The 26,829-nt window shown below is 38.2% G+C and overlaps 2 protein-coding genes across 6 annotated transcripts; one reads left to right on the top strand and one right to left on the bottom strand.

Moving 5' to 3' along the window:
• The first annotated feature begins 2,853 nt into the window (after window positions 1-2,853).
• On the top strand, window positions 2,854-7,245 carry LOC117529573 (mucin-5AC-like). 2 transcript variants are annotated; one of them, XM_034192398.1, is made up of 3 exons: window positions 2,854-3,023; window positions 3,675-3,751; window positions 6,421-7,245. In XM_034192398.1, the coding sequence occupies exons 2-3, from the start codon at window positions 3,692-3,694 to the stop codon at window positions 6,808-6,810; spliced, it is 450 nt and encodes a 149-aa protein (XP_034048289.1). In that variant the 5' UTR covers window positions 2,854-3,023; window positions 3,675-3,691; the 3' UTR covers window positions 6,811-7,245. The 2 variants fall into 2 exon arrangements, with proteins under 2 accessions (XP_034048289.1, XP_034048287.1); XM_034192396.1 differs by having other exon boundaries at window positions 2,856-3,019.
• A 2,763-nt stretch (window positions 7,246-10,008) lies between these two features.
• spp1 (secreted phosphoprotein 1) lies at window positions 10,009-20,685 on the bottom strand. 4 transcript variants are annotated; one of them, XM_034192898.1, is made up of 8 exons: window positions 20,402-20,685; window positions 17,708-17,779; window positions 15,862-15,915; window positions 15,621-15,683; window positions 15,083-15,139; window positions 14,837-14,965; window positions 11,513-11,854; window positions 10,009-11,427 (listed from the first exon to the last, which is right to left on the bottom strand). In XM_034192898.1, exons 2-8 carry the CDS (start codon window positions 17,759-17,761, stop codon window positions 11,101-11,103), a joined length of 1,026 nt encoding a protein of 341 aa, XP_034048789.1. In that variant the 5' UTR covers window positions 17,762-17,779; window positions 20,402-20,685; the 3' UTR covers window positions 10,009-11,100. The 4 variants fall into 4 exon arrangements, with proteins under 4 accessions (XP_034048789.1, XP_034048792.1, XP_034048791.1 ...); XM_034192901.1 differs by having other exon boundaries at window positions 11,519-11,854; XM_034192900.1 differs by having other exon boundaries at window positions 14,837-14,962.
• Between the last annotated feature and the right edge of the window lie 6,144 nt (window positions 20,686-26,829).

The following is a 26,829-nucleotide window of genomic DNA, read 5'->3' as shown; positions in this document are numbered from 1 at the left end:
TGTGTGTGTGTGTTTTAGGGGGAAGGGATAAGAAATAATGCTGTCTAAAAACAGTGCAGCAGTCAGTTAATTAAGGTTAAAACTTTTCAGTTATTTTGTGTTTTTTTTTTTCCAAAAACAGAATCCTGTACATTTCCAATAAATGAATAAATAAAATGTATTGTCGATTATAGTTCACTTGAAGTCCTTTTGACTTTGAAACGTTATACTTAAAGGCCTCTGATGCAATGAATAAAGTTAAACATGTGTTAATGTTTGGTGCTACGTCTGAAACTGGTCTGTGGTTTGTCGTCTTCACTCGTCACCGAAACCGTTGGTCTAGATTCAACTTCCAACTTTTTTGTGTAAGCAAAAAGTGATAAACTAACAATAACAATTCATGTTTCAGTATATATACTAAAATTTAATAAAATATATTTCATTCAAAATAAAAAATGTGAATAATTAAAATACTTAGTGTTTGGTGCGACAAAGTAAAATTGCCAGTGTTAAAATAACATTAGAGAGTGTCTATATGTGTTAATTAACACTTTACTCTTCTTGATTTAACACTGACATTGAATGGACTCATACAGACACTTTTGCAGTTTTACAGTGCATGCGTTTTAAAGCGAAGTTAAAAAATAAATATATAATAGTAATTTTCCACTGTCGTCTGAATGCTTTTGTGTGGAAACGATGCTGATGAAAGTCTGTCTGCAGGACTGTGACTCTGCTGCTCATCAACTATGAGTCACCTTTTAAAATCACATGACCATAATTAGTAACAATGCAGGTTGAGTCAGTTCCAGGTTAAGAAATACAGCCAGGAAGCGTGTTTGCAACAATATTTCAAAACCCCAGGAGATGTGTTGCCCAAGAGAAGACACATTTTGTTGGCGTGTTTCCGTGCCGTCAGATCCAGGTGTTCTTCTGGAACGAAGTCACATGTGTGTGTTGATTGTGCTGATCTGCAGGCTTAACTGTCTCTCATCGGATTTTCTCTTTGTTTATCTCCTTATGATTCATCCTGAAGTGTGTTTGTGTGAATTTAACCACGAGGAACATAAGCAGTGAAGTAACACACAGTGTGATCGCACTGAGACCTTCCACTGAAGATGTCTTAACGTCTACGTCACGCGCATAACATCATCTTTACCTTCCATAAGGTGACATTTCTGTGTTTTTTTTTTGTTTTTGTTTTTTTGCAGAAAACCTTTAACATCAAATCATTAAAAAAAAAAAAAAATCAGTAATCATATTATCAGTAATAAGATAAAATGTGGTTGTGTGTGGTCTTTACATTTGCTCAATGCCCAAATATTCAACATTTTATTCTTGACTAAACCACACAATTTCATCCCTATTGGCTTCAAACATTTTGAGGTCTGACCTTGAGTTTGTGCTTTCAAGGTCATCCAACATCAAAGGTCATGTGACCAATTAAAATGTTATCTGTTGTGTGGGCCGCTGAAGAGGAGGTACTGCTGGCCCACCACCACCAGATGGCGCCCTGCTTGGAGTGCGGGCTTCAAGCACGAGAGGGCGCCGGAGCCACTGGGAGTGACAGCTGTCACTCATCCTCAGCACCAGCTGTCACTCATTCATCTCATCACCATCACCATAAAGGCCGGACTGCAACTCCACCTCCTCGCCGAGAAATCAACTACCAATCAGGTAATTTTCTCTGCTGAACAAAAACATTGTGTAATAGTCTGAACTTCTTTTGCAGCCGTTTTTCTGTGGTGATTGCCTTATCTGTGGGATTGGCGTTTCGTGTGATCAGCGACGGCTTCGCTTCACACCCCAACCAGATAAGTGGTTAGACAGGAGCTGCACGAGTGTGTGATTGGAGGTGGAGGTTCTCCCTCCTTTACTGAACACTGACTGTGGGATTACTGAGTGTGCGACCTCACACTCATCTGGACTGTCTCTGTTCTCTGCCAGCAGTACCGGGTCTGACTGCTGAAGACAGCGGCCACCTGGGGCGCAGGGCTTGGCGGCTCCGGTGTTCTTCAGCTCCGTTGGCGGTGGAAGCTGTGTGGATCCGGCTTTTCTCTCTCCAGGCGTCTTCTATCGTCGAGCCTGCCCACACGTCACCTGGTGTATGATTGACAGTCACTGTATTGTTATTGTCTGTACGTCGTTGTGTGATTCACAACATTAAATTGTTACTTTTTGGCTTATCCATTGTCCGTTCATTAACGCCCCCTGTTGTGGGTTCGTGTCACAACACTTTCACAACAGTTATCTATGAACTCATATTACAAGTGGAGCGCCGCGCTATGGCATGAGGCTCACCATGGACGAAGGCACAAACTGGAAATGGCACAAAAAAAATCTCTCCAGTGGGGGAAAAGCCACAAACCGTTGTCATAAAAAGCTGTAAAAAGCCACAAACCGACGGTAGATGAAAATAGACATTATAAAGAAGAGTAGACGCCGCATTGGTTGCTGAGGCGCAAGAAATTCGGCCGTCATCATGGAGCGGTCATCATGGTCATCCCACACTTCCCTGTCTATATATTAAATCAACAAAATATTTGGGATTGATTGGTATGAATGACTTTATAATGAAGTCACAGAGAAGTCATATGATAAAGTCATGAACAGCCAAAAACAGAGAGATGTATGTCTTTCATGTAGTTATTTTACTGACACACACACACACGTGTGTGCAGAAACAAATCCCAACATACACCGTCATCATGTGAGCAGCTAATCCTAACCCTAACCCTAACACAGTTTCCAAAATGGAATTTTCCTGTTGTTTTATTTGATTGCACCACACTGTCAGGTGTGGTGCAACTAAGCATTTTTTTAAGTACAAGATGGAGATCAAATCATATCTCAGACTGCATAAATGTTTTAATCCCTCTTGTGGGCAGGAAACCTCCTCTCCGCTGCGTCAGGCCCGTTGTTGCTTAATCTTCTGTCCCGGTGTCCTTCCTGTCTGTCCACCGGGCTGCTTATATAAGCAGACAGTCCCACTGGGGAGGTCAAACATCTCCTGACTGACAGGACGAACACACGTGTGAAGGTTGGTAAATTCAACACTTTTCATCTGTTGGCTGTCTTTAATTGTTTTATGCTCCAGTTCTAGTCCTTAGTATTTGGACACTGATGTGGTTTTGGTTTTTGTGGTGTGTCTCACATTTACTTTGTGTCTGTGTGTAATCTGTAATTCTTAAATGGTTAATGTATTTTTTTCTTTTTTCTTAAATCTCTTGAATTAAAGATAGGTAATGTGTATATATGTATGTATGTATATATGGAGAGGGCGTTTATAAGCGTTGCTTCTGCTCACCCCCTTTTTGGTCACACATGTCACTGTGGAATTGTCTTGTATATCAGTTTTTTTTATTGACGAGTTGTGCGCCAAATAAATAAGTTCAAAGTTCAAAGATCAAAGTTGACACGACACACATCTTGATTGTTTTATTCTGTCGTCATTGTGGCGACATAAAAAAGACAAAATGACAGAAAACAGTCTCACTGTCCAAATACTTGTGACCCAGACAGCACGGTGTGGGACTATAACACAACAACAGCGATTATTGAACATATGGACTTCAGGGTCATGGTGGAGGTTTTTGGTTTATTTTTGTTTTTTGTGGTTGGTCTTTTGTGTCTTAAATTAAATTAACAAGTGTTTGTAAATAAATGTTTTTGCTTGTGGCTTCCCTCATTCACAGAAACGAACCAATCACAGATGGAGCTTCTGAGATCCGCCCTCATCGTCGCCCTTCTGACCACATCCTTTGCAAAACCGGTAAGGATGTTTCCTCACTGCTGCCATGTTTGTTGTCAGCAGGGACTTTTGAATATTTAGAGAAAATATTGATCATATTGAGTGATTGACATCCAATCCTCAATTTCTTATTTCTATATGATTTGGAAATCATATAGATAATGTCAAATAATGAAGTGAGTGAGTTAGACAGATAGAGAGATAGAGATAAACTCATCTCCTCCAATTTGTTACCATGACAACTAAAAAAAAAATCAATATTTCATTTTGTATGTCTCCTATTGAAGTGGGGGCGGGGGGGGGGGGGGGCGGTTACTGAGGACAAACGATTACACCAATCAAGAAAAAGCAACTCTATATTTTGCTTATATAATGTCACTGCAAAGCCATTAATCACTTATTAATGGACTATTAAATTTATCAATAACTATTTTGATAGTCAATTAGTCATTTTGAGTCATTAGAAAATTCAAATTCTTTGATTTCAGCTTCTTACCAGCTCCTTTACTCCTGTCTGACAATAAACTGCTGTTTCTGTTCCATATGGTGCTTCCCAGACACATGATGGCAAAGTAATGCAAGAGATGTCACCCACCTTCTTGATCCAAAAGGTCAATTTTGTGACAAAATGTTCCATATGCAAATAAAGTTGACCTCTGACCTCAACCCACATAGTTCCATTGCGACGACCACACCTGGTAACATACAGTGAGGAAAATAAGTATTTGAACACCCTGCGATTTTGTAAGTTCTCCCACTTAGAAATCATGGAGCGGTCTGAAATTTTCATCTTAGGTGCACATCCACTGTGAGAGACATAATCTAAAAAACAAAATCCTGAAATCACAATGTATGATTTTTTTAAATAATTTATTTGTATGTTACTGCTGCAAATAAGTATTTGATCCCCTACCAACCAGCAAGAATTCTGGCTCTCACAGACCTGTTAGTTCTTCTTTAAGAAGCCCTCTTATTCTGCACTCTTTACCTGTATTAATTGCACCTGTTTGAACTTGTTACCTGTATAAAAGACACCTGTTCACACACTCAATCAATCATACTCCAACCTGTCCACCATAGCCAAGACCAAAGAGCTGTCTAAGGACACCAGGGACAAAACTGTAGACCTGCACAAGACTGGGATGGACTACAGGACAACAGGCAAGCAGCTTGGTAGAAGACAACAACAACTGTTATGATTATTTATTAGAAAGTGAAGAAACACAAGATGACTGTCAATCTCCCTCGGTCTGGGATTCCATCTCACTTTGTGGGGTAAGGATGATTCTGAGAAAGCTCAGAACTACACAGGAAGACCTGGTCAATGACCTGAAGAGAACTGGGACCACAGTCACAAAGATTACATTAGTAACACATGATGCTGTCATGGTTTAAAATCCTGCAGGGCAGCAAGGTCCCCCTGCTCAAGCCAGCACATGTCCAGGCCCGTTTGAAGTTCACCAGTGACCATCTGGATGATCCAGAGGAGGCATGGGAGAAGGTCATGTGGGCAGATGAGACCAGAATAGAGCTTTTTGGAATCAACTCCACTTACCATGTTTAGAGGATGAGAACAACCCCAAGAAAACCATCCCAACCATGAAGCATGGGGGTGGAAACATCATACTCTGGGGGTGTTCTTCTGCAAAGGGGACAGGATGACTGCACCCTATTGAAGGGAGGATGGATGGGGTCATGTATTGCGTTGTTTTGGGAAACAACCTCCTTCCCTCAGTAAGAGCATTGAAGATGGGTCATGGCTGGGTCTTCCAGCATGACAATGACCCCAAACACACAGCCAGGGCAACTAAGGAGGGGCTCTGTAAGAAGCATTTCAAGGTCCTGGAGTGGCCTGGCCAGTCTCCAGACCTGAACTCAATAGAAAATCTTTGGAGGGAGCTCAAACTCCAAACCTGAAAGATCTAGAGAAGATCTGTATGGAGGAGTGGACCAAAATCCCCGCTGCAGTGTGTGCAAACCTGGTGAAAAACTACAGGAAACGTTTGACCTCTGTAATTGCAAACAAAGGCTACTGTACCAAATATTAACATTGATGTAACATACAAATAAATTATTAAAAAAATCATACATTGTGATTTCCGGATTTTGTTTTTTAGATTATGTCTCTCACAGTGGACATGCACCTAAGATGAAAATTTCAGACCCCTCCATGATTTCTAAGTGGGAGAACTTACAAAATCGCAGGGTGTTCAAATACCTATTTTCCTCACTGTATATTTTGACACAAAATCATGCCTATATATATATATATATATATATATATATATATATATATATATATATATATATATATATATATATATTGCTATATTTCACAAATTTGTTTTATTTCGGCACTTTGGTTGCCAAGGGAATGATTTTTCACCAAGATAGCCTCCTGATAGAACAACAAAAATATCCTTACTGAAAAGCTGGTGAAATTCTGTATCAGAATCAACCTAATCCAGCCGGTTACCACTCAGGTCCATTTTTGGCACTCTGACACCGGACTATTACAGCGGTTGATCGGTTTTGCATTATCACAGTGAAATTTTCAGTTAGTGACTTAACAGTTATTGAAACTAACCTTTAGGTTAGCAGTGCACTCCGCTGCTTATATCCGGTGTTTATTCTCTACTCTGAGTGCATCTCATTGCAATGTTTGTTTTTATTTCACATTCCCTCAACAGATTCGTTCACCTTGGCATCATCGTCGCAATATCGCTGAAAAGCACCCAAGATATGATTGGCTGGGAGGCCATAGGTGGTGGCCGTGGTGGATCTCAGAGTACGACTCTTCAGAGTCCAACTCTGCAGAGTCAGACTCTTCTTCTTCTGAGGAAGTGGTGATCACTCATCAGACCACAACATTCGTCCCATTCCCTGACACAACGACCACAAGAGGCGTGAGCATCTCCACCCGTAATCCAACCTCAATGAGTACCAGTGGACCGGTGATGACAGAGACGACGCCCCTTCCCGGTACGACACCCATGTCCGTTGTCACATCCACGAATGGAGTAACGACGGGTGTTACCAAGGTGGTTTCTGTATCAACCACAAAACGAGGAGACAACTGAGAAGTCGCCCTTTCTGCTAACCAGCAAACATATCGAGAACCACATTCCTCCACAATATTTTTGGCTATCTGCAAGTGTTAAAACTGTTCAATTGTCAACACCAACATCCTGAATCCTTGCTTACAGCACCCATTATTCAAATCAGAAATGATGCCAGGGGGCACTGTTTTACACTTAAGTTATTATGAATGAATATACCTTAAAATTTAGTTTAAAACATCTGAACTTTTGAAGATTCTATATTTACAAATTCAGGTTTATGGGTCAGTTAAATATTTTAAAGGCATAATAATTTGATCTAGACTTATATTAATATAACACAATGCTAAAAAGTCCTCAGCCATATGAGCATTGTGTTTTTTTTATTATTTACAGTTGTTTAATTAATTAAGATCCTATTGTCTTACATACAATTTGTAGCTACATATTTAATAAAGCCCCTCTATCAATCAAAAACAATATTTATGTTTTAAGAGTGGAAGTTGTGCAAATCAAGGCATATTTATAGATCACCCTCTGTGCATTTGCAGGTATCAATGAGACAAATTTAACTCCATAGGAAGTTAGCATTGAGTTTGCAGAGGTTAGCACGCAGGCTAACATCTGCAAAATGTCTTGTAAATGATTCCAGAGGTGTTATCAGGTTACATATACAGTGTTTTCAGTTTTAGAAGTGTTTATTGCTTGCTAACTTTTACATAATATATGACCAGGAGGATATATTTACACACAAATGAAACAGAGTTTTGCAGTTAGCTACCAGCCTGTGCTGTCACCATGCTAAAGCCTGCGAAATAAGGTCAGCGGTGTTACTAGGTTCCAAAAACAGCGTTTTCAGTTTTAGAAGTGTTTATTTCTTGCTAGCTAAACACACAAAATGAAGCAAGAGACAAGCGATTGACGTCACAGTGCAGCTCGATTCTGATTGGCTGTCATGCCCGCCACTCAAAAACACAACTGAGCAGATTGAAACAGAATGTAACTTTTTAACGTCTTAAAATACCTCTTAAAATAGGTCAATGTTAGCCATCTTTGAACTTGTCCAAGGTTTGTGTCCCAAGAATGTTCCCTGTTAATTTGAAGACTCTGGGAGTAATAAGACTGGACATAGGCTGCGCACAGACAGACAAACAGACTCAAAGTCTATGTCACGATGGCCATATTTGATGGCCTCAGGTAAAAATTTAAATAATTATTTTAAAGGGGTCATATCTACTTTTTTGAAAAGTTGCCACAAGTCATTATGTAGCTAAAAAAAACATTTGTTTAGCTAAATGTAGCTTCTAGACACAAATATGACACATCTAAGAAACTGTTCCTGTTCATTTAAATAGCAAGTACATCCTGTTTGCCACGCCCACTCTCCATTCATATGGGGTGTGTCTTTCTGTCCTTCAGATAGACCGTGTGGGTATAACACAGAGAAGGCAGTTTGGTTCAGTGGGCATACTCTGCAAAGAATACAGGAGCCTGTATTCGGACTCGTGTTACATGAGACACAGAACTCTAAAACAAGGTGTGCTGGACAGAAGTGTTGCTCACGAGATGGCAGCAGTTCCTGCATGCACGTGTACAGAAGCATAGAACTTTAAGGATGTTTAACATAAAACCCCAGCTGTTTTTATATGCTAAAAATTGATAGTGATTTTTGCACAATATAACCTCTTTAATATTGACTCAAAATATATTATTGGTCTTTGTTTTTAAATGGCTTTATTCCAACATATCTCACTTATTGATTTTTCCATGCTGTTCCTTTTTTCCAAGCTGTTCCTTTCAATCCAGTTTTAGCCTTTATTTTTAACATGATTAAATTGGCAAGAAAACATAAGAGTTGCACTTGTGCACGTGATGTGCAGACAGACTGTGGAGGGAGTGGCCCGTTTGTGCACTGAGATAAATCCAGTTCCTCTCATCTGCACATGCTGAAACCTGAACACTAACCACCTTATTGCAAAAATATGTTTGTACTGTGAATTCATTTGGTTTATAATTAAATATGGATTTGGTGGCCGCTCTAATGTGGAGTTTTGTACCGGTGTCGCAGACCAAGCAGTCCTCCCCTAAAAATCGGTCTGTCTTTTCATCTGCACACCACAGCAGCACGTCTGAGACGGAGAGTCTCTCCACCCAAAGCAATCAAATGGATTAATGTGATTATTAACCATCAGATGATTAAAGTAAAATCTCTTATATCAAACCTAAAGTCAGTTTTAAGCAGAAACTCTGCGAAATTCCGTGACGCTTTGAAATGACCGACACGCAGTGAACACATCAGCTAGCAGCTCATTTAGTCGCGATGGTCTGATTGCTTCTGCCGCCTTTTATGATGAAATAAAGCTGAATTTATATGGAAATGATTGTTGTACTAAAGCGTCAGATATGTGTTGCTGAGATAGATGATGACTGGAGTGCAGTTGAAGCAGAAAAGCGGTGTTAATCCGTGAACCGCGTCATCAGGGGAGACAGATTTTTAGGGGGACCATTTGGTCTGCAACACCAGAACATTGCATGTTGCATATGTGAAACAGTGCTGCTTTTTTCTAATAAAGTATCTGAGTTACGACAACAGAAAGCTTCATTTCTTTCAAATCTAACATGCTGATAATACAGGTACAACTAAGACAACCAGGTAACTTATTAGAGGTTGTTCAAAGTTTGTCAAATTTTGTACCATCTTGGAAAAATGTTCATTTAATTCCCCACAAACTTTTTAAGTAAATTAAATCTCTACAAAATTTCATTTTTTTTTAAGTATCTGAGAACTCTACCATGAAGTTAAAACTTGCTTACATGTACAATCTCTCCAATCACAACCACTTTAGTTTGTAACTCCTTCAAAGTTACCATAAGTGGATTCTCTCTCTAGTCTCAGTTTATTTCTGTCAAACTGCTAGATCAAAAATCAAACACTTGTATCACCATTTTAACTTTTTAAAAATAAAAAAACAGCCACTGCTTTAAGTTTCATTAGAAGAATTATGTCAACAATATCGCCATCTATAGGCAAGACCCATTTACTACAGGCTAGGTTGTGGACCTCATGCTTTATTTCATCATGGCAGTCAGATCATTATATTCTTTCTTAAATGCATTATCTTGCATTTAGCAAACTGTATCACTGCTTTTTAGGTAGTTTCTCTAAATGTATTTTTTTTTCTGCCTGAATTTACAATGAAATCAAATACAAACAAATGCCATTTTTTAAAATGTCTTTATTAATATTTTAGAAATTGTACAATGTGATATATATTACAGCAAGGGAAAAAAAAATAGACAAATAATATATAATGAATGTAAAAACTGTGCAAATGTACCGTATGTATCCTACATCCTTTTATCCACACTAGCATGTGTCCTACTTCCTTTAATCTCCACTAACATTTGACATGAAGCATGAACATGAATCCACACAGAAAGTTAGGTATGGCTTAATGTTAGGGTCAGATGTTGCATGCACATGATTTTGTTGACTTTTTCATTTCCAAATTTCGCGTCAATCCTTAAAATATAAGAAGAAAAAGTCAGAAAGTCAGTCATCCTGCAGTCGTTCTTTCAGCACAGCCTGTTGTTCCTCCTGCATCTTGACTGACATAATAGATTATAGTCAAGACTTTGAAGAAAAAAGGTCATATTTTGAAACCAAAGGCATCATATTATGAGTAAAATCATAATTTGGGAGAAAAAGAACATATTTTAAGAAAATATTTAAGAAAATGTAATGTTTTAAAGAGAAACCCCCACTATTATTAATAAAATGACATAAAACTCACTTGGTGCTGAGAGACAAAATATAATTTACTGATTATATCAAATAAAATCTCATCTTTTTATTTATTTTGAATAATAGCATTTCTCTTCTCCTAATACTGGGACTTCCTACCTCACGTGAATTATTAAATTGATTTTGTAACAGAGTTTTAAAATTATTATGATTATTTTGCATCTTTTTATTTAAAATATTGACTGTTTTCTCAAAATTACAGATTTTTTTTTTTCATATTTATCCCCCTCCCAGATTAGCCGGACTACTCTCTTGTAGGATGTAAATCTGGTTTATATAAATATAACATCAGAAAAAAAATGTGTTGCATCTCACAAAATGCCCAGATAATCACAAACATGTCGGGCAACCAATGTAAAGTCAGTAAATGTGACGTAAATACGCATTAGCCGTCCCTGCAGTGGAAAAGTGGTTTTGATGTCTCTGCACTTGAATGCAATGCACGCTTTTTAGGCCAATCTATCTCCAATCCCCATAATCCACCACATATGATGGGTAGGCGGGGCTTATTTGGCAGTGATGACTGCTGGCATGTCAGTGGCAGTGTTAGGTCCCGCCCCTGCCTCCTCGGAGTCACTCTCTATGCTGTCGGACTCATCTGACGCGCTGTCTGCGGCCCCGGGTGTGGCTGTGGCCTCCTCTCTGCTTTGGCTGTCCTGATCTGCTGACTCCTGGCTGGCGCTGGAAGTGTTGCTGGGGGCGGTGCCATCAGTGTTGCCCTCCTCTGGCAGCGAGGCCTGCCGGGAATTGCTGGAGGAGGTGTCAAGGCCCTGGCTCTCCACCTCTGGGGTGCTGGTGTCCTCCTCCAGGAGGTCAGAGTGGACCTGAAGAGCCTGGAAGGATGGTAACAGGAATGTGTAACTCCACAATAAATAAAATACCACGTCAATGTCTGGTTGTGAAGAAATGAGAACTAACCTTTACCTTGTACACCTTCATTGTCTTCTCTACCTCATTGTCTTCGGTCATGTCGTACCTGGTCTTCTTTCCTTCCTCAGCAAACCCATAGGATTTGTATGGTGAGGGCATCTTGTGGTAGGATTTGTCCTCTACATAGATAGACTTGTATTCACTGGGGTAACTTCCTATGTTGTCACCTCGAGATGTGTCGGTGTCAGTGATGATGGTGGGTACAATGGGCGCAATGGTGGTGTAAGCCTCGGGATCCTCGGTTATGACCACTGGGGGAGGGGATGAGGTGGAAGATTCATCTGACTCTGAGCTATTGCTGGATTCATCATCGTCCTCTTCTTCAGTTCCCTGGAGACACAGAGCGGGACATTTGGTGAGTATCAATGTGAGCTGTGGGTGTTTAACAATTCTGCAGTGATTTGGTTCATCGTTCATTCTGTTAACAGTGAGTTCACGAATCATCAAAATCACATAATATGCTGATGATTTGATATTATTTGTTGGGTATTTTATGACCAACACTGCTGTACTTACAGTCTATTTTTGTTGTTGTTGTTGTTAGAAAACCTGTGAACTAGAAATGGGAAAAGATTCCAAAACACCACTAACTTTCAATTTGAAAATTTCAAAATTTATGAGGAAATATTTTTTATCATAATGCATGATGCATTGATGTTTTCCAGCACATCTATTGACGGAAGATTCAGATATGCAACCTGGTCTACAGGTGGTACGAGGGGTAGGTTTAAACCCTCGGTCGACTGTCTTAGATTTGGACTTTGATTATGTCAGACTTTGATTTGCAAAAACGCACACCAATCAACAAACGTGTTGTTAGTCTGGGTCACAATTGCTGATTCTGAAAGTCAAGAACAGAGGTTCAGGTTATCTTATTTATACACAAAGTTAGATTTAGTATATTTAGATTTTACATATTAGGGTGCAGTAATTTGTCCACATTCTAAATTTCATAAAAACTGTAACCTGCTAATAACGTCATCGTGAAAAGCCAATTTAGGATCATTGTAGGCTGGGAACCAGAATGCCTTCCTTTAAGTCAGACATTTTTAGATGCCATCAGAGCTGTACCCTCTTGGTCTCCACATGTAACTATGTTTCCATGTATGTTTGCATGCTTAATCCTATTTTGATCAAATTTGGAAGGTATGTTGGACCTGTGGACAGGAATAAGCAATTTGATGTTTAATATGATGGTCAGTGATCAAAGTCAGAGGTCAAGGTCAAACTTATGGCTCTATGCTAAAGTACAGAAAAGTGGATCATATTATGGAAATAAGTTTTGATATTTCTTGTTGCTGAACATTATAATTTAATGTTACTATATGTGTCTGGTACTTTGAAATGTGGGTGTGGCTTTGTTGTGCTCTCAAAGTACCCAAAGTTAGTGCTGAAGGATCCATTTAACTACTTAATAACAACATCTTCATATTTCCACCCAAGTAAAATGCATTAACTCAAGATGATGAATTTGCATTACTGTTACATAATTATCATGGTTCAGGCCCACTAGATTTGTAAAGGTAAATGTAGACCTAAATGTAATTTTGTTGGGCCAACATGATGAATTTGCATTACTGTTACCTAATTACCATGGTTCAGGCCCACTAGATTTGTAAAGGTAAATGTAGACCTAAATGTAATTTTGTAGGTCAACATGATGAATTTGCATTACTGTTACCTAATTACCATGGTTCAGGCCCACTAGATTTGTAAAGGTAAATGTAGACCTAAATGTAATTTTGTAGGTCAACATGATGAATTTGCATTACTGTTACCTAATTACCATGGTTCAGGCCCACTAGATTTCTAAGGTAAATGTACACCTAAATGTAATTTTGTTGGGCCAACATGATGAATTTACATTACTGGTACCTAATTACCATGGTTCAGGCCCACTAGATTTGTAAAGGTAAATGTAGACCTAAATGTAAATTTGTTGGGCCAACAAGATGAATTTGCATTACTGTTACCTAATTAGCATGATTCAGGCCCACTAGATTTGTAAAGGTAAATGTAGACCTAAATGTAATTTTGTTGGGTCAACATGATGAATTTGCATTACTGTTACCTAATTACCATGATTCAGGCCCACTAGATTTGTAAAAGTAAATGTAGAAGTAAATATAAATTTGTTGGGTCAACATAATGAATTTGTGTTAGCTACCTAATTACCATGGTTCAGGCCCACTAGATTTGTACAGATAAATATCGACCTAAATGTAAATTTGTTTGGTCAATATAATGAATCTGCATTACTGTTACCTAATTACCATGATTCAGACCCACTAGATTTGTAAAAGTAAATGTAGACCTAAATGTAATTTTGTTGGGCCATCATGATGAATTTGCATTACGGTTACCTATATTACCATGGTTCAGGCCCACTAGATTTGTAAAGGTAAATGTAAACCTAAATGTAAATTTGTTGGGGCAACATAATGAATTTGCATTACTGTTACCTAATTACCATGATTCAGGCCCACTAGATTTGTAAAAGTAAATGTAGAAGTAAATATAAATTCGTTGTGTCAACATAATGAATTTGTGTTAGTTACCTAATTACCATGGTTCAGGCCCACTAGATTTGTACAGGTAAATATCGACCTAAATGTAAATTTGTTTGGTCAATATAATGAATTTGCATTACTGTTACCTAATTACCATGGTTCAGGCCCACTAGATTTGTAAAGGTAAATGTAGACCTAAATGTAAATTTGTTGGGGCAACATGATGAATTTGCATTACTGTTACCTAATTACCATGATTCAGACCCACTAGATTTGTAAAGGTAAATGTAGACCTAAATGTAAATTTATTGGGCCATCATGATGAATTTGCATTACGGTTACCTAATTACCATGGTTCAGGCCCACTAGATTTGTAAAGGTAAATGTAGACCTATATGTAAATTTGTTGGGGCAACATGATGAATTTGCATTACTGTTACCTAATTACCATGATTCAGACTCACTAGATTTGTAAAAGTAAATGTAGATCTAAATGTAATTTTGTTGGGCCAACATGATGAATTTGGTTCAGGCCAACTACATTTTATATTGTAGAAGATACATGTTAGACTTAGGTTCAGGTAACCTAAAAACCAACAACACCCATGTTGGATTGTTTTGAGTGTACAACGTGGTCATCTGTCACAAACTGTGAAAGTTAATAAGTTACCATCCCAACAGACAACAACATCAGATGGTGAAGCATGCTGGCATTACATAACACTGATCAGAACTTAACTCAGTAAAACCACCAGCAGATTGTCATCAGTTTGCACTGCTGAACTTTGGAGCAAATACTCACATTCTCCTCCGTTGTATCATCGTCGGCATCATCATCATCCTCCTCACTGCTAACAGGTGTGGCATCTGTGGCTGAAGCGTCATCCACACGCTGAGACTTGACTTTCACAGGAGCCTCTGCTGCCACCTGCTGCAGGAATCCAACAAAGACACACAAAGTTCATCAGATGTGCGGTAATACAGAGCAGATGTTCCAGCTTGATGAACTGGATTTGTCCTGACGAGGTCAGACTCATTTACGCCTCACCTGATCCTCTTCTGAACTCACGGTACTTTCATCTGAGCTGCTGGCAGCTGCGTTTTTCTGCAACAAACCAGGAACAAAGTTAAAATGATGCCTCATGGTTTAATCTTGATGTATTTTTTTATTGTGTCTTCATGCACAACAAAAGAAAGCTGAAGGACACGTGTAATCATGAGAAATGATAAGAAGAATCAAGGAAACAACAAGAACGGACCAAAGACACAAAGTCCTGGAATTCTATGTTTTTATCCATAATGTAACATGTCATGTTTGTAGTTTTGTTCACAATTCGTCTGCTAATTGCATATTATTTGAAGCCAACTTTTATCTACTACCCCATAGTGGCTGATTTCAACTTTTTCTTGAGCCAAAGATTATCTTTCCACAACATTTTGGGGAAAACAAATCCATTAGTTTTGGAGATATTTTACATCCAAACAAACAGACAAGAAAATACTGAAAAAAAAAATGGAATAAATGAAAATTAAGTGAAGGAAGAACAAATAAACCTGATTATGTGGTGAATAAAAAAGCGATGTACCTGAACAGGTGGAACAAAAACTGGATCCTGTTTTCTGAACTGCAGACGTGAAGGTCGTCTCACCTGGAAAAAAAAAACAAAAAAACGAGTCAGTCACTGGCAATAAGTCTGTTTCTCTCTTTTTCTCACTCACTCACTCACTCACTCACTCACTCACTCACTCACTCACTCACTCACTCACTCACTCACTCACTCACTCACTCACTCACTCACTCACTCACTCACTCACTCACTCACTCACCACTTCTTCAGAGCTCTCAGAGCTCTCCGAGCTGCTGACAGCCACTCTCCTTGCCTGCAAGATAAACAGACACGTGTTAAAACACACAAAACTACCACAATGAAATACTCTAAATTCAGATCTTTATTTATTTGTGTATCATCATTGTCGTATTTTTGCACTGGCTTTTATTTAACTCCTAGAAATAAGTCCTATAGAGGTTTAGAGGTGCATATTCCTCAAGTCTACCCCTGCATACTTTAGTATGTACTTAATGTCATACAGTACATACGACCCAGCTGTGACTGCAGTATGTACTAGAAGTAAGAGAGTGAATAGTGGGGACATAAGTTGGATGTACTGCCCTGTGAACCCATTTTACTTGAGCTTTGACCCAGATGTTTACAGATGTCACATATGCACACATACTCTAAAAAATGAACCGCTGTCTGAATGAGCAAAGGTGATGTAACAATTTACATACATTCTTAAAAGTTATTTCAACTTAACTAAAGTTATTTCAATGTAACTAGAGACGTTTTGTGGCATTAACTCAGTTGGAAGTTGAAATAACGATGTTGAAATAATTTTTTAAAAATCTACGCAAATTGTTACATTAATTTTTCTTGTTGAGACAGCAGTTCATTTTTTTAGAGTGCACACACAGACCCCCACACACACACACACCACAAAAATTTCAGCTTTGCAATGGCAGACTGATGGTACTCCTGGATACCAGACTCCAGCTGCATCATGGGATAGCATAATGTTATCCTTTTGTACTCTATGGAGCTCGTAAGCCGCTGACTGCTAAAAGCCCATTGAGTATATAAACATACTACTCACTATATAATATGCTAACATGCATATTTGGATGTAGCCTATGTCTTCCCGTAAAAAGGATGCCAGGTTACTGGATGGACTAAGACAATGCAAATGAAGTGTCTTGTCCAAGGGTGAAAACAGTTGTGTGACCAGGAATCAAACTCAGGTCTATATAATGGTCATCCATCTTCTTATCTATCGACTGTATTGTGCAATTGTACAGCTAGCAATAATTATAAAATGTACTGCAACTACTAATACAAGTGTGTAAAAATCGATTTGGGGTTCAAAATACACAAATGTCATGATTTGTGATGGAACTGAAAACAACCATACTTTTCTTAGTTCATAGGACAACCTGGTTGTAAGACAAGCAGGTAAAAACAACCATTTAGGGGCTTCAAATCATGATGTACCTAACCTTATTACTTGTAATTGTAAATATAACAATGTATTTCTCACATTCTTACCTAGAAGTATCTTGTAAAATGATTTCAAAACACCCCTAAAAACTGGACAGTGCCATTTTATTTGAACATTATCGTTGGAATGGCTTATTTAATTCCAGCACATGGCTCATACTAAATGTTGGTTAATGTAAGTCGCTATTTAGTTTAATACACTGTAATTTCTTATTTTCGGAGGTTCTGAAATAGATTCTGTCGTCTGCAGAAGAATGCTAATGTTAAACTTTGACTTACATTAAAGTTTAACTAGATATTTTTAAGCTAGCTAAAGCTAATATTTACCTTCGGTATAGTAATCGTGTTAAAATTTTACATTATTTATTATCACGGTTATCAGTGTTATTGTTCAAAAAGCACTGATACACAAACTGAAATAGTTCCCCCAAGTTTTAAATAATATATTTCTCTTATTTAAATAATAACAAAGACAAAACCTTAAATCAAAAAAAAAAATGCAACTTTAATATTTAAGGAAACGGCGTGTGCGGCTGCTTGAACAGATGTGGACATATACTCATAAAGTTTTTAGTCATAAAGTTTTATTTGGACAGAGAGAGAAACAAATAAGTACTTACGGGCCGGCAGAGAACTGCGGCGAAGAAGAGAACCAAAACAACAACCACCTTCATCCTGTCACAGTTTGGAGTCTGAATGAGAAAACAAATGAGAGAAACTACAGAGTGAATATGACATCATCCGTCTGTCGCCGTGCGGGAAACACAATCAAATGTTCAACTGAAACTAAAAATAACATCATTCCTATAAATGACTCAAAGATCACGTGACTCATAAAGAGGCGGGACCCTTCCAGAGGCCCTGGTGTTAAACGAGAACTTCTTCGGCCTTTAGAATAGAGACTTCTTTAATTACAGACCGAACTGAGCAGCTACGTTCCGTCTGTCAGACTAAGAAAATCACTTTGTTTTGTTAAACTTTAAGGCAAGAAGGTTTCTGGTCCAAACCATGTGAGAAAATAACAGCGGTGATTTAAAAACAGTCCGTATTTATCACAATGTGAAAGAACTCATGAAAAGTTTGGTTTCCTTTGATGTTAAAGTGAGATTATAAATTCATTCTGTATTTCCAGAATACTGTCAGCCCGCTGTGATGTAACTTAAAGGGGTTACACAGCCCAAAAGAGTTTTTTTAATTTATCATTTAGGGTTAAATATAGTTAATGTTTTGTGTTTAACATCCTCAAAGTTCCACAATTTTGCATTTCTTCAACTAGAACTGACATTCATACAAAGAAAATGTAGGAATGAAAAAGCTCACTTCAGACTTCAGTGACATATGTCACAGATGTTGCTGTCTGAAATCCTGCTTGCTCTGTGAGACGCGCCCAGTGATCTGGCATGTTAAATCTGTCAGACACGCCCACACAGTCTGAGTGAATTAGGTTGTGTCCCAGTTTAGGGGCCACATCCTTATAAGGCTGCATCCTGTGAAGATCTGGCCTTCCAAGGTCATGGAGGACAAATCAACTGTTATGAAATGAGACAGTCTAGCCCACGAAGCTATTGCGTCATAACCGTTTCCCACCCAGTTGCCTAGCAACCTTGACAGCTGCACATGACATGCTAGCTTAGTGGATCTAAGTCGTAGTTTAGAAGTAATTTTTACTTATTTAAGTTATTTCTAGTTTAGTTGTAAATGTTACAACTGCACTTACGGAGCCTGAAATTTTTTATTTATTTATTTATTTATTTTTTAACCAATTGTTTTGTCTTGCAAAAAAAAAAAAAAAAAATCCGCCGTGACTGACACACTGTTGTATCCTTCATTTCCGCGAGAGTCAAGAGCCGAGTCGCACCACTGTGTATGCGACTGATAAATGCAGCCTTTGAAGCTCCTGAACTGAGACACAGCGACAGACTAACTGTTCTGATCCGCTACACGCCTTCCTTCAGAGAGGGGGCGTGGCAACTAGCAGCTCCTTTCAATTTAAAGGAACAGGCACAAAAAAATGACTGAAAAATCGTTTTTTTCACGGGTGATAGAATGTTTTTCAGAGACATCTGCTGAACAATATTTACTTGCTGAAACAGAGCAAAACATGACATCTTTAATAAGTTTTTTTGTTGTTGTTGTTGTTTTTCTGGTAAGAAAGATGATTTAAAATATAATTTAAATACAACCCAGCTTGCATTATAAATAAAAAATAGACAGAATACACTTCACATTTTGTAAATGACTGAAATAAAGCATCTTGAATGGTGCTGAATAAACACAAATACAACTGCAGAAAATTAAGATATTTTCATTCATACTGGAAGCAGGAAAAGCAGATTTAAGGTTTGAGCTCACTTTTTTCTTAACTATTGCTGCTCGAACCTGCAAAAACATTTTTATTTGTTTGTCAGAGTGGCTGTGGGCCATTTTTTTCCCCCCTTGCTTACTGTTCTACGCTGCACTTTTGCAGATGCTGCCAGCTTTGGTACATGGAGGCAGCACACTGATTTTCTGTCACTAATGATGGACTTTGAATAGTACCGTGTAATTCAGCACGTTAAAACTGGAAGGCAGAGAAACCGCAGTGAAGCAGGAACATGACAGACGCCCATTCAGCTCTGCATGTGTGGGTGTAAAACATACATACAAATGATCTGTTACTCAATGCACGCTGCAAAAAAAAAGGTAAAAATATTCATTAAAAAATAATGTTGCATGAGGATTTGAATGTGCAGCACAAATCAAGCCTTCATTTGATTAATTTTCCAGAAATATCAGTGTTAAAAGTAGAATCAAGAACAACTGTAAAAGTCCACTTTCAATTAATTTTAATCAATTTTCTCACAACCTGTTGCAAGTTTTTACCAGGAATAATACTTTATTTGTCTTAAAGTTAATAACTGTCTTTGCATACAAATATATATTAATATATTACAAATATATTATACAAATATATTAATATATTTGTATTTGCATACAACTATATTGCCAGTTTTAAGCAAAATATGGCATTTTACATGTATTAACACATTAATAATGTATGAAAAGGATTTGATTCATATAGTTTTGCAGTAAAATTCATGACAATCCTTAAAAATACAGTATTAAAATACAACACTGAAAAGTAAAGCGACACCGAATTCAACAAGAACATTTAAAAGCAAAGACAAAAAGTGTTTCAGTTTGAAATGAAGAAAGAAAATGGGAGGAATAGATCTATTAAAATTAAAATTAAAATACATTTTAAACACTATCAGACAGCATGATATGGATGTAATCAAGTGTTTTTTTTAATCATAAAACAGTTTTCTTCTCACCTTCAAGTTTCTTCCCACCTTCAGCAGGTGCAGTCGCAACTTCAGAACAAATCACTTTTCAGCACTTTATCCTCGGGTGGTTCTGGTCGCTGCTCAGTGATGCTGCTGCCCAAACTGAGGCTCCGGGTCCATTTATAAACCCTCCATCCTTCGACAGCAGCCAATCAGCTCGGGCCCTGTCATGTCGTGAGGTAAACCGCACCATAGTCCACCTCTCCTCTTTCTCCCACTCTTCCTGTGGTTGGTGTTGTGGCAATGTGGGTGTAAACACACACACACACATATACAGACAGCATGCATACGTATGTTATAAGGCACAAACACTCACGTCCTGTGCAGATGCCTGCAGAAGTTAATTTAAGTACAAGTACTGACAGGATTCTGCAAACGACAGAAACGCAGATGCAGCTGCGGGCGTGATGACAGTGATTCAGCTTCCTGACAGACAGAACAAACTCATCTGACTGTGGACAATGAGGAAGCTGTCTGCAGCAACACGCTGATTTGTCCCAAAAGTCACAACAGGAAGACGTAATGATTTAATGCAGGCTTCTTTGTACGCGCATTCAGGCCAATACGTGTCAGGATGGTAATGAAGTTTTTATCATTTTGCCATTTGAAAACAAACAAAAGATGGAAGGTCAAACCCCCCCCCCCCCCCCCCCCCACCACCAAACCAAACCCCCACTGTTAAGGGACCATAAGTAATGGGACAAAAGACTGCTGCATTCTTTCACGTTCAAATGTATTTTTCACTCGATATTTTGTTGACAAGTTGATGCAGTTTCATTGATATCAGCTTTTCTCAGACTGCTTTGTGAGTATATTGGTAAAATGTCAGATTTTAAATGAAACGGTAAATGGACTGCATTTATATAGCGCTTTTCCATCTGCATCAGATGCTCAAAGCGCTTTACAATGATGCCTCACATTCACCTGTTCACACAAACACTCTCACACACCGATGTCAGGGTGCTGCCACACAATACACTCACTACACACCGGGGGCAACTTTGGGATTAAGGATCTTTCCCAAGGGCCCTTAGTGATTTTACGATCAGTCTGGGGTTTGAACCAAGGATCCTCTGGTCTCAAGTCCAACGCTTAACTACTAGACCATCACATCCCTGTTAATTCATTTCCTAAAAATGAACTTCATAAACACCTGAAAAGTGACTCCAAAATGTTATAGATAGTAACATACGAGGTCTGTCCGTAAAGTATAGGTCCTTTTTATTTTTTTCAAAAACTATATGGATTTCATTCATATGTTTTTACGTCAGACATGCTTGAACCCTCGTGCGCATGCGTGAGTTTTTCCACGCCTGTCGGTGACATCATTCGCCTGTGAGCACTCCTTGTGGGAGGAGTCGTCCAGCCCCTCGTCGGAATTCCTTTGTCTGAGAAGTTGCTGAGAGACTGGCGCTTTGTTTGATCAAAATGTTTTCTAAACCTGTGAGACACATCGAAATGGACATGGTTCGAAAATTAAGCTGGTCTTCAGTGAAAATTTTAACAGCTGATGAGAGATTTTGAGGTGATACTGTCGCTTTAAGGACTTTTCACGGTGCGAGACGACGTGCAGCGCTCTCAGGCAGCGTCATCAGCCTGTTTCAAGCTTAAAACCTCCACATTTCAGGCTCTATTGATCCAGGACGTCGTGAGAGAACAGAGAAGTTTCAGAAGAAGTCAGTTTCAGCATTTTATCCGGAATATTCCACTGTTAAAGGAGATTTTTTTAATGAAAGACGTGCGGGCGGATTGCAGCGTCGGCTCGCAGCCGCCGCGACGCTCCACCACAGGAAAAACACCTCTGTTGGAAGCCTTGAGGACACGTTGGAACATCTCCAGCTGATAAACAATTTCTCATATACTCACTCCACTGAAAGCCATCAAAAGCCAACTGGATTTTACAAATGGTTATAAACACGGAGGTGTTTTTCCTGTGCCGCCGCGCCGCGTCGGCTGCGTCCCGACGCGCGGACCCGTCCGCACATCTTTCATTAAAAAAATCTCCTTTAACAATGGAATATCCGGATAAAATGCTGAAACTGACTTCTTCTGAAACGTCTCTGTTCTCTCACGACGTCCTGGATCAATAGAGCCTGAAATGTGGAGGTTTTAAGCTTGAAACAGGCTGATGACGCTGCCTGAGAGCGCTGCACGACGTCTCACACCGTGAAAAGTCCTTAAAGCGACAGAATCACCTCAAAATCCCTCATCAGCTGTTAAAATTTTCACTGAAAACCAGCTTAATTTTTCGAACCATGTCCACTTCGATGTGTCTCACAGGTTTAGAAAAAATTTTGATCAAACAAAGCGCCAGTCTCTCAGCAACTTCTCAGACAAAGGAATTCCGACGAGGGGCTGGACGACTCCTCCCACAAGGAGTGCTCACAGGCGAATGACGTCACCGACAGGCGTGGAAAAACTCACGCATGCGCACGAGGGTGCAAGCATGACTGACGTAAAAACATATGAATGAAATCCATATAGTTTTTGAAAAAAATAAAAAGGACCTATACTTTACGGACAGCCCTCGTATATGTATTATTTTCATTATTAACTCAACTCCCATGTAAATTATTATTGTTTGTGGATATTTGGTTAGTTAGGTGGTCCATGTGATTATTAGTTTTTTTGTTTTGTTTTGTTTTGTTTTGTTTTGTTTGGAAAACTTTCGAGAAACACTGATTTGTATATTTACCCTTAGCAAAAAACAGGTTATTCAAGTGTACTATGAGTATACATATTTTTTACTAAAACTGAGGAAGTGTACTTGAAGGTGACTTTTTATAAACTATATTTTATATACTTAAGAATAGTATAGTGAAGTATACTTGGCTTATACTGAAAAGTATAAACAAAAGTCTAAGTCTAAGTACATTAATACTAAAACTTATACTTATTCTTTAGTATACTTTTTACATCTTTCTGCCCCAAAGTACTAACACTTATTATGCACTCATTCCACTTGTATTTCTTTTAATTCTGTTGATTATCTTGATTTAAACGGATTCATTTATTTGCATCACATTTATCTGTTTTATTCATTTCAGTCATTTGGTCATTTTTGAGTTTTTGGTGTGACCGGGCACAGAGACCGTGAGACTCAAGGTTTCTAAGACAACAGCCGTCGCCAGTTATATTTGCTTTATCTAATATCCTGAACGAGATGTGAGACTCAAGGTCTGTAAAACGCTCGCTGTGACCGGTTCTATTTGTCCATACATGGTCTTCCTCTTGGGGTGTTTAAAAGGGAACATTGTCTCCAAGAGGAGGTCATCTGATCGGTGTCCTTTGTCACATCTGAGTGATCAAAACACCAAAAAGACAGCACAGTTTTGTTGTGTCAGTCAAAATTTTCAACACTGGCACTATCAAACTGAAGAGCTAATTTTAAGTTTCATATCTATTAGAGTTCAGTTAAATCATTCATTATTGGATTGGAAATATAGCTTTAAGTTTGTCAAAAGACATGGGACAGGGTCTCAGCATGAGAATTATTGCAGCAAATTGCAGATGAATGAGTGATTTAGTTCATCCCAGCCAGCTTTTGAAGATGATAACTCAAAAATAATGAATGCTCTCACCTTGTAACTCAGCAAATTAAAAGAACACGTAATGAAGACAAACAGTACTCCTGGATACCAGACTCCAGCTGCATCATGGGATAGCATAGTGTCGTCCTTTTGTACTCTATGGAGCTCGTAAGCCGCTGACTACTAAAGCCCATTGAGTATATAAACATCCTACTCACTATACGTATATTATGCTAACATGCATATTTGGACAGGGGCATAGCACCAAATTTTGGGCCCTAGGTACTAGCCATATTGAAGACCCCCCCCCCCCCCCCCCCCCCCACACACACACACACTGTTATGTTCTTTTTTATTAACGCAAACACCAAATTTCTAATGCGTAGTCAAACCAGGTCTACATCATATTATACCTTAGATCACACCTGGGAGTAAAAACCCTTTTTAAAGTTGGGGGAGGAATATTGAGTTGAATTTGGTCCCCCAGACCTCCTCAACTCAATATAGCTAGCTTTCAAGCTCACATCTCTTTTCAAAGAATTTGGTTAGCAGCTGCTTTCCCTCATTTAGTTTTCTTTGCCTGTCCTTTTTCTCTTCTTTTCTGAAATCCGGACTTTGATTTTTTAGGAAAGACATATTTTATTTCAGCCTAAACAATAGGGCTGCAAGTAATGATTATTTTACTAATCAGTTCATTGGTCGATTATTTTTTCGATTAATCGTTTTTTTTTGTTGTTGTTGTTGTTGTTGTTGTTGTTTTTTACTTACATGTGAGTTTTGCCATTATTTCTTTAAGTGAATTATTATTAAAAGGCCTTTGTCACACAACATCAACATTTGACCTTGTAACAAAGTTATGTTATATTCTCGTCAAAAACATACCTGGAGTAGTGTTTTGTTTTATTTTGCACATACATACATCACCGACACACCACAAAGAGATTTCCATCAGGTTTAGATGCCTACAGCAACTATTTAAACCACTGACAACATATTACAGCAAGAGTCCACAAAAGTATTTTAACCCCTTAACGCCCGAAGTTATATAGCTGTATATAAAAAAATGTTTTGTGTGTGTTTTTGCCTTTAAGTAGATGGTAAATAATGTTGAGATTATTAATTTCACTTTTGCACAAAAACTAGATAGTAATATTGGGTATTCTGGTAATGACTTTATGTTATGATGTTATAATAATAATGATGGAATGTTTCAAATTTGCGACAACAGGCATACAGGTCAATTTGTTAAGTTCCATAGTTGAGTCAGAGATTGTAGCATATATGCGATGATGGACGTTAAGGGGTTAAAGGCCTGACGAAAGTGTAATATGTTATATTTAATAAGATATTTTCATGAAAAAAGACACAAATGTGCAGTTTACTGCATTTTATTTTTTTCTTGTGTAAAAACAGCTTACATGTGGTTTGACCGAAACAAATTGTCATTAAACTTAATAAAACAGGGATGAAGTGGAGGTTTAAGAGTCACTAGGTGTTCACAGGAAACAGTTATTTCTATATTTATTCATGTTCATTGTTAGTTGGTTTAATGTTTTCTGTTTTGTTTTATCAGATTCTTTTTGTCCGTTTCTCTAAAACTGTATTGTGGCATTATTAGTTATTATTACTATTATTGTTGTTGTTTCTATTATTATTATTGATATATAAATAAAAATAAATGAATAAAATATTATAATTTGTCATACATTTGACTCTTTTACGACAACAAACGCTGTGCCATGAATTATTATACAGAAAACAAATGTGCTGACAGCTGCAACAGCTTAATGCTAACTTTAACATTGAAAACGCCATAGACATGCTAACGTGTTAGCATCGGTCCCGCTTTTAAGTTATAAAATACATCTATCAACTGTTTCAGAAGACCATAACAGGTCAGATTAACATAAAAAGGTAAATGTTACTCACAGACGTATGCTCTTTGGGGTTTTAGTGGGGAAAAATTAAGATTAAGTGAAATAAAACACTGAATCAACTAAGCACTGAACTTCGATCTGCGAATCACTGCTTCGATTGGTTCAATGTTCAAAGCAAAGCCGCGCTGCAGAAATGGCTGATTTACTATATGGAAGAAACAAAATATTTGCGGTAAAACAAAGTTATTTAACAACTAATTGATGAATAAAGTAGTTGACAACTACTTTAATAATCAATTAAATTTTGGGGTGTGTGTGTGTGTGTTTGTGTGTGTGTGTGTCATGGGGGGGGAGTGTCTTCTGTGCGCCTGGACTAAACCATTGTACAGCTGTGCAGGGGTAGAAGGGCTCTCAGAGATCTTTCAATATTATTGTTAGAGCAGAATTATGTTTTGCAACATTTATACATTCATTCTAATTATATTCTTTTACACCATGGATTGTATGGACATTAATAACATGCAACACAAAAATGTATTTAATTCCAGTTTTTTGTGGGCTCCCCCCCCCCCATACTCTGGGCCCTGGGTACATAGTACCCTTTACCCCCCCAGTCCAACGCCCCCGTATTTGGATGTAGCCTATGACTTCCGTGGAGGGATGCCAGGTTACTGTCCAAGGGTGAAAACAGTTGTGTGACCAGGAATCAAACTCAGGTCTATATAATGGTCATCCAACTTCTTATCTACCGACTGTATTGTGCAATTGTACAGATAGCAATAATTATAAAATGTACTACTAATACAACTGTACAGAACAGTTCAAACCGGAGTCAGATTCCTTGCATTCTTTGAGGATACTTGCTGAATAAAGGCTATTCTAATTCTGATTCTACAAATTAGTGATAAGTCACTCAGAACACTTTGAAATCTGTTGTACACTTTGTTCCAGCATCTTTATCAAAAAGAAGACGACATGCTGTGACTAATGGTGCCTCAGTACATCACCA

This window comes from Thalassophryne amazonica, chromosome 17 (genome assembly GCF_902500255.1).
Source record: "Thalassophryne amazonica chromosome 17, fThaAma1.1, whole genome shotgun sequence".
NCBI classification, from domain to species: domain Eukaryota; kingdom Metazoa; phylum Chordata; class Actinopteri; order Batrachoidiformes; family Batrachoididae; genus Thalassophryne; species Thalassophryne amazonica.
Note: the sequence above shows the minus strand (reverse complement) of the source record. Positions and strands in the feature narration are given on the sequence as shown.

Excerpts from the sequence above, each read along its gene's own strand:
- spp1 (XM_034192898.1), bottom strand. The coding sequence starts at position 17,761 with ATGAAGGTGGTTGTTGTTTTGGTTCTCTTCTTCGCCGCAGTTCTCTGC. Across the intron at positions 15,684-15,861 it reads CTGAGAGCTCTGAAGAAGTG|GTGAGACGACCTTCACGTCT; the intron begins GTGAGTGAGTGA and ends TTTTTTTTCCAG. Across the intron at positions 11,428-11,512 it reads TGAAGGTGTACAAGGTAAAG|GCTCTTCAGGTCCACTCTGA; the intron begins GTTAGTTCTCAT and ends CCATCCTTCCAG.
- LOC117529573 (XM_034192398.1), top strand. The coding sequence starts at position 3,692 with ATGGAGCTTCTGAGATCCGCCCTCATCGTCGCCCTTCTGACCACATCC. Across the intron at positions 3,752-6,420 it reads CCACATCCTTTGCAAAACCG|ATTCGTTCACCTTGGCATCA; the intron begins GTAAGGATGTTT and ends TTCCCTCAACAG.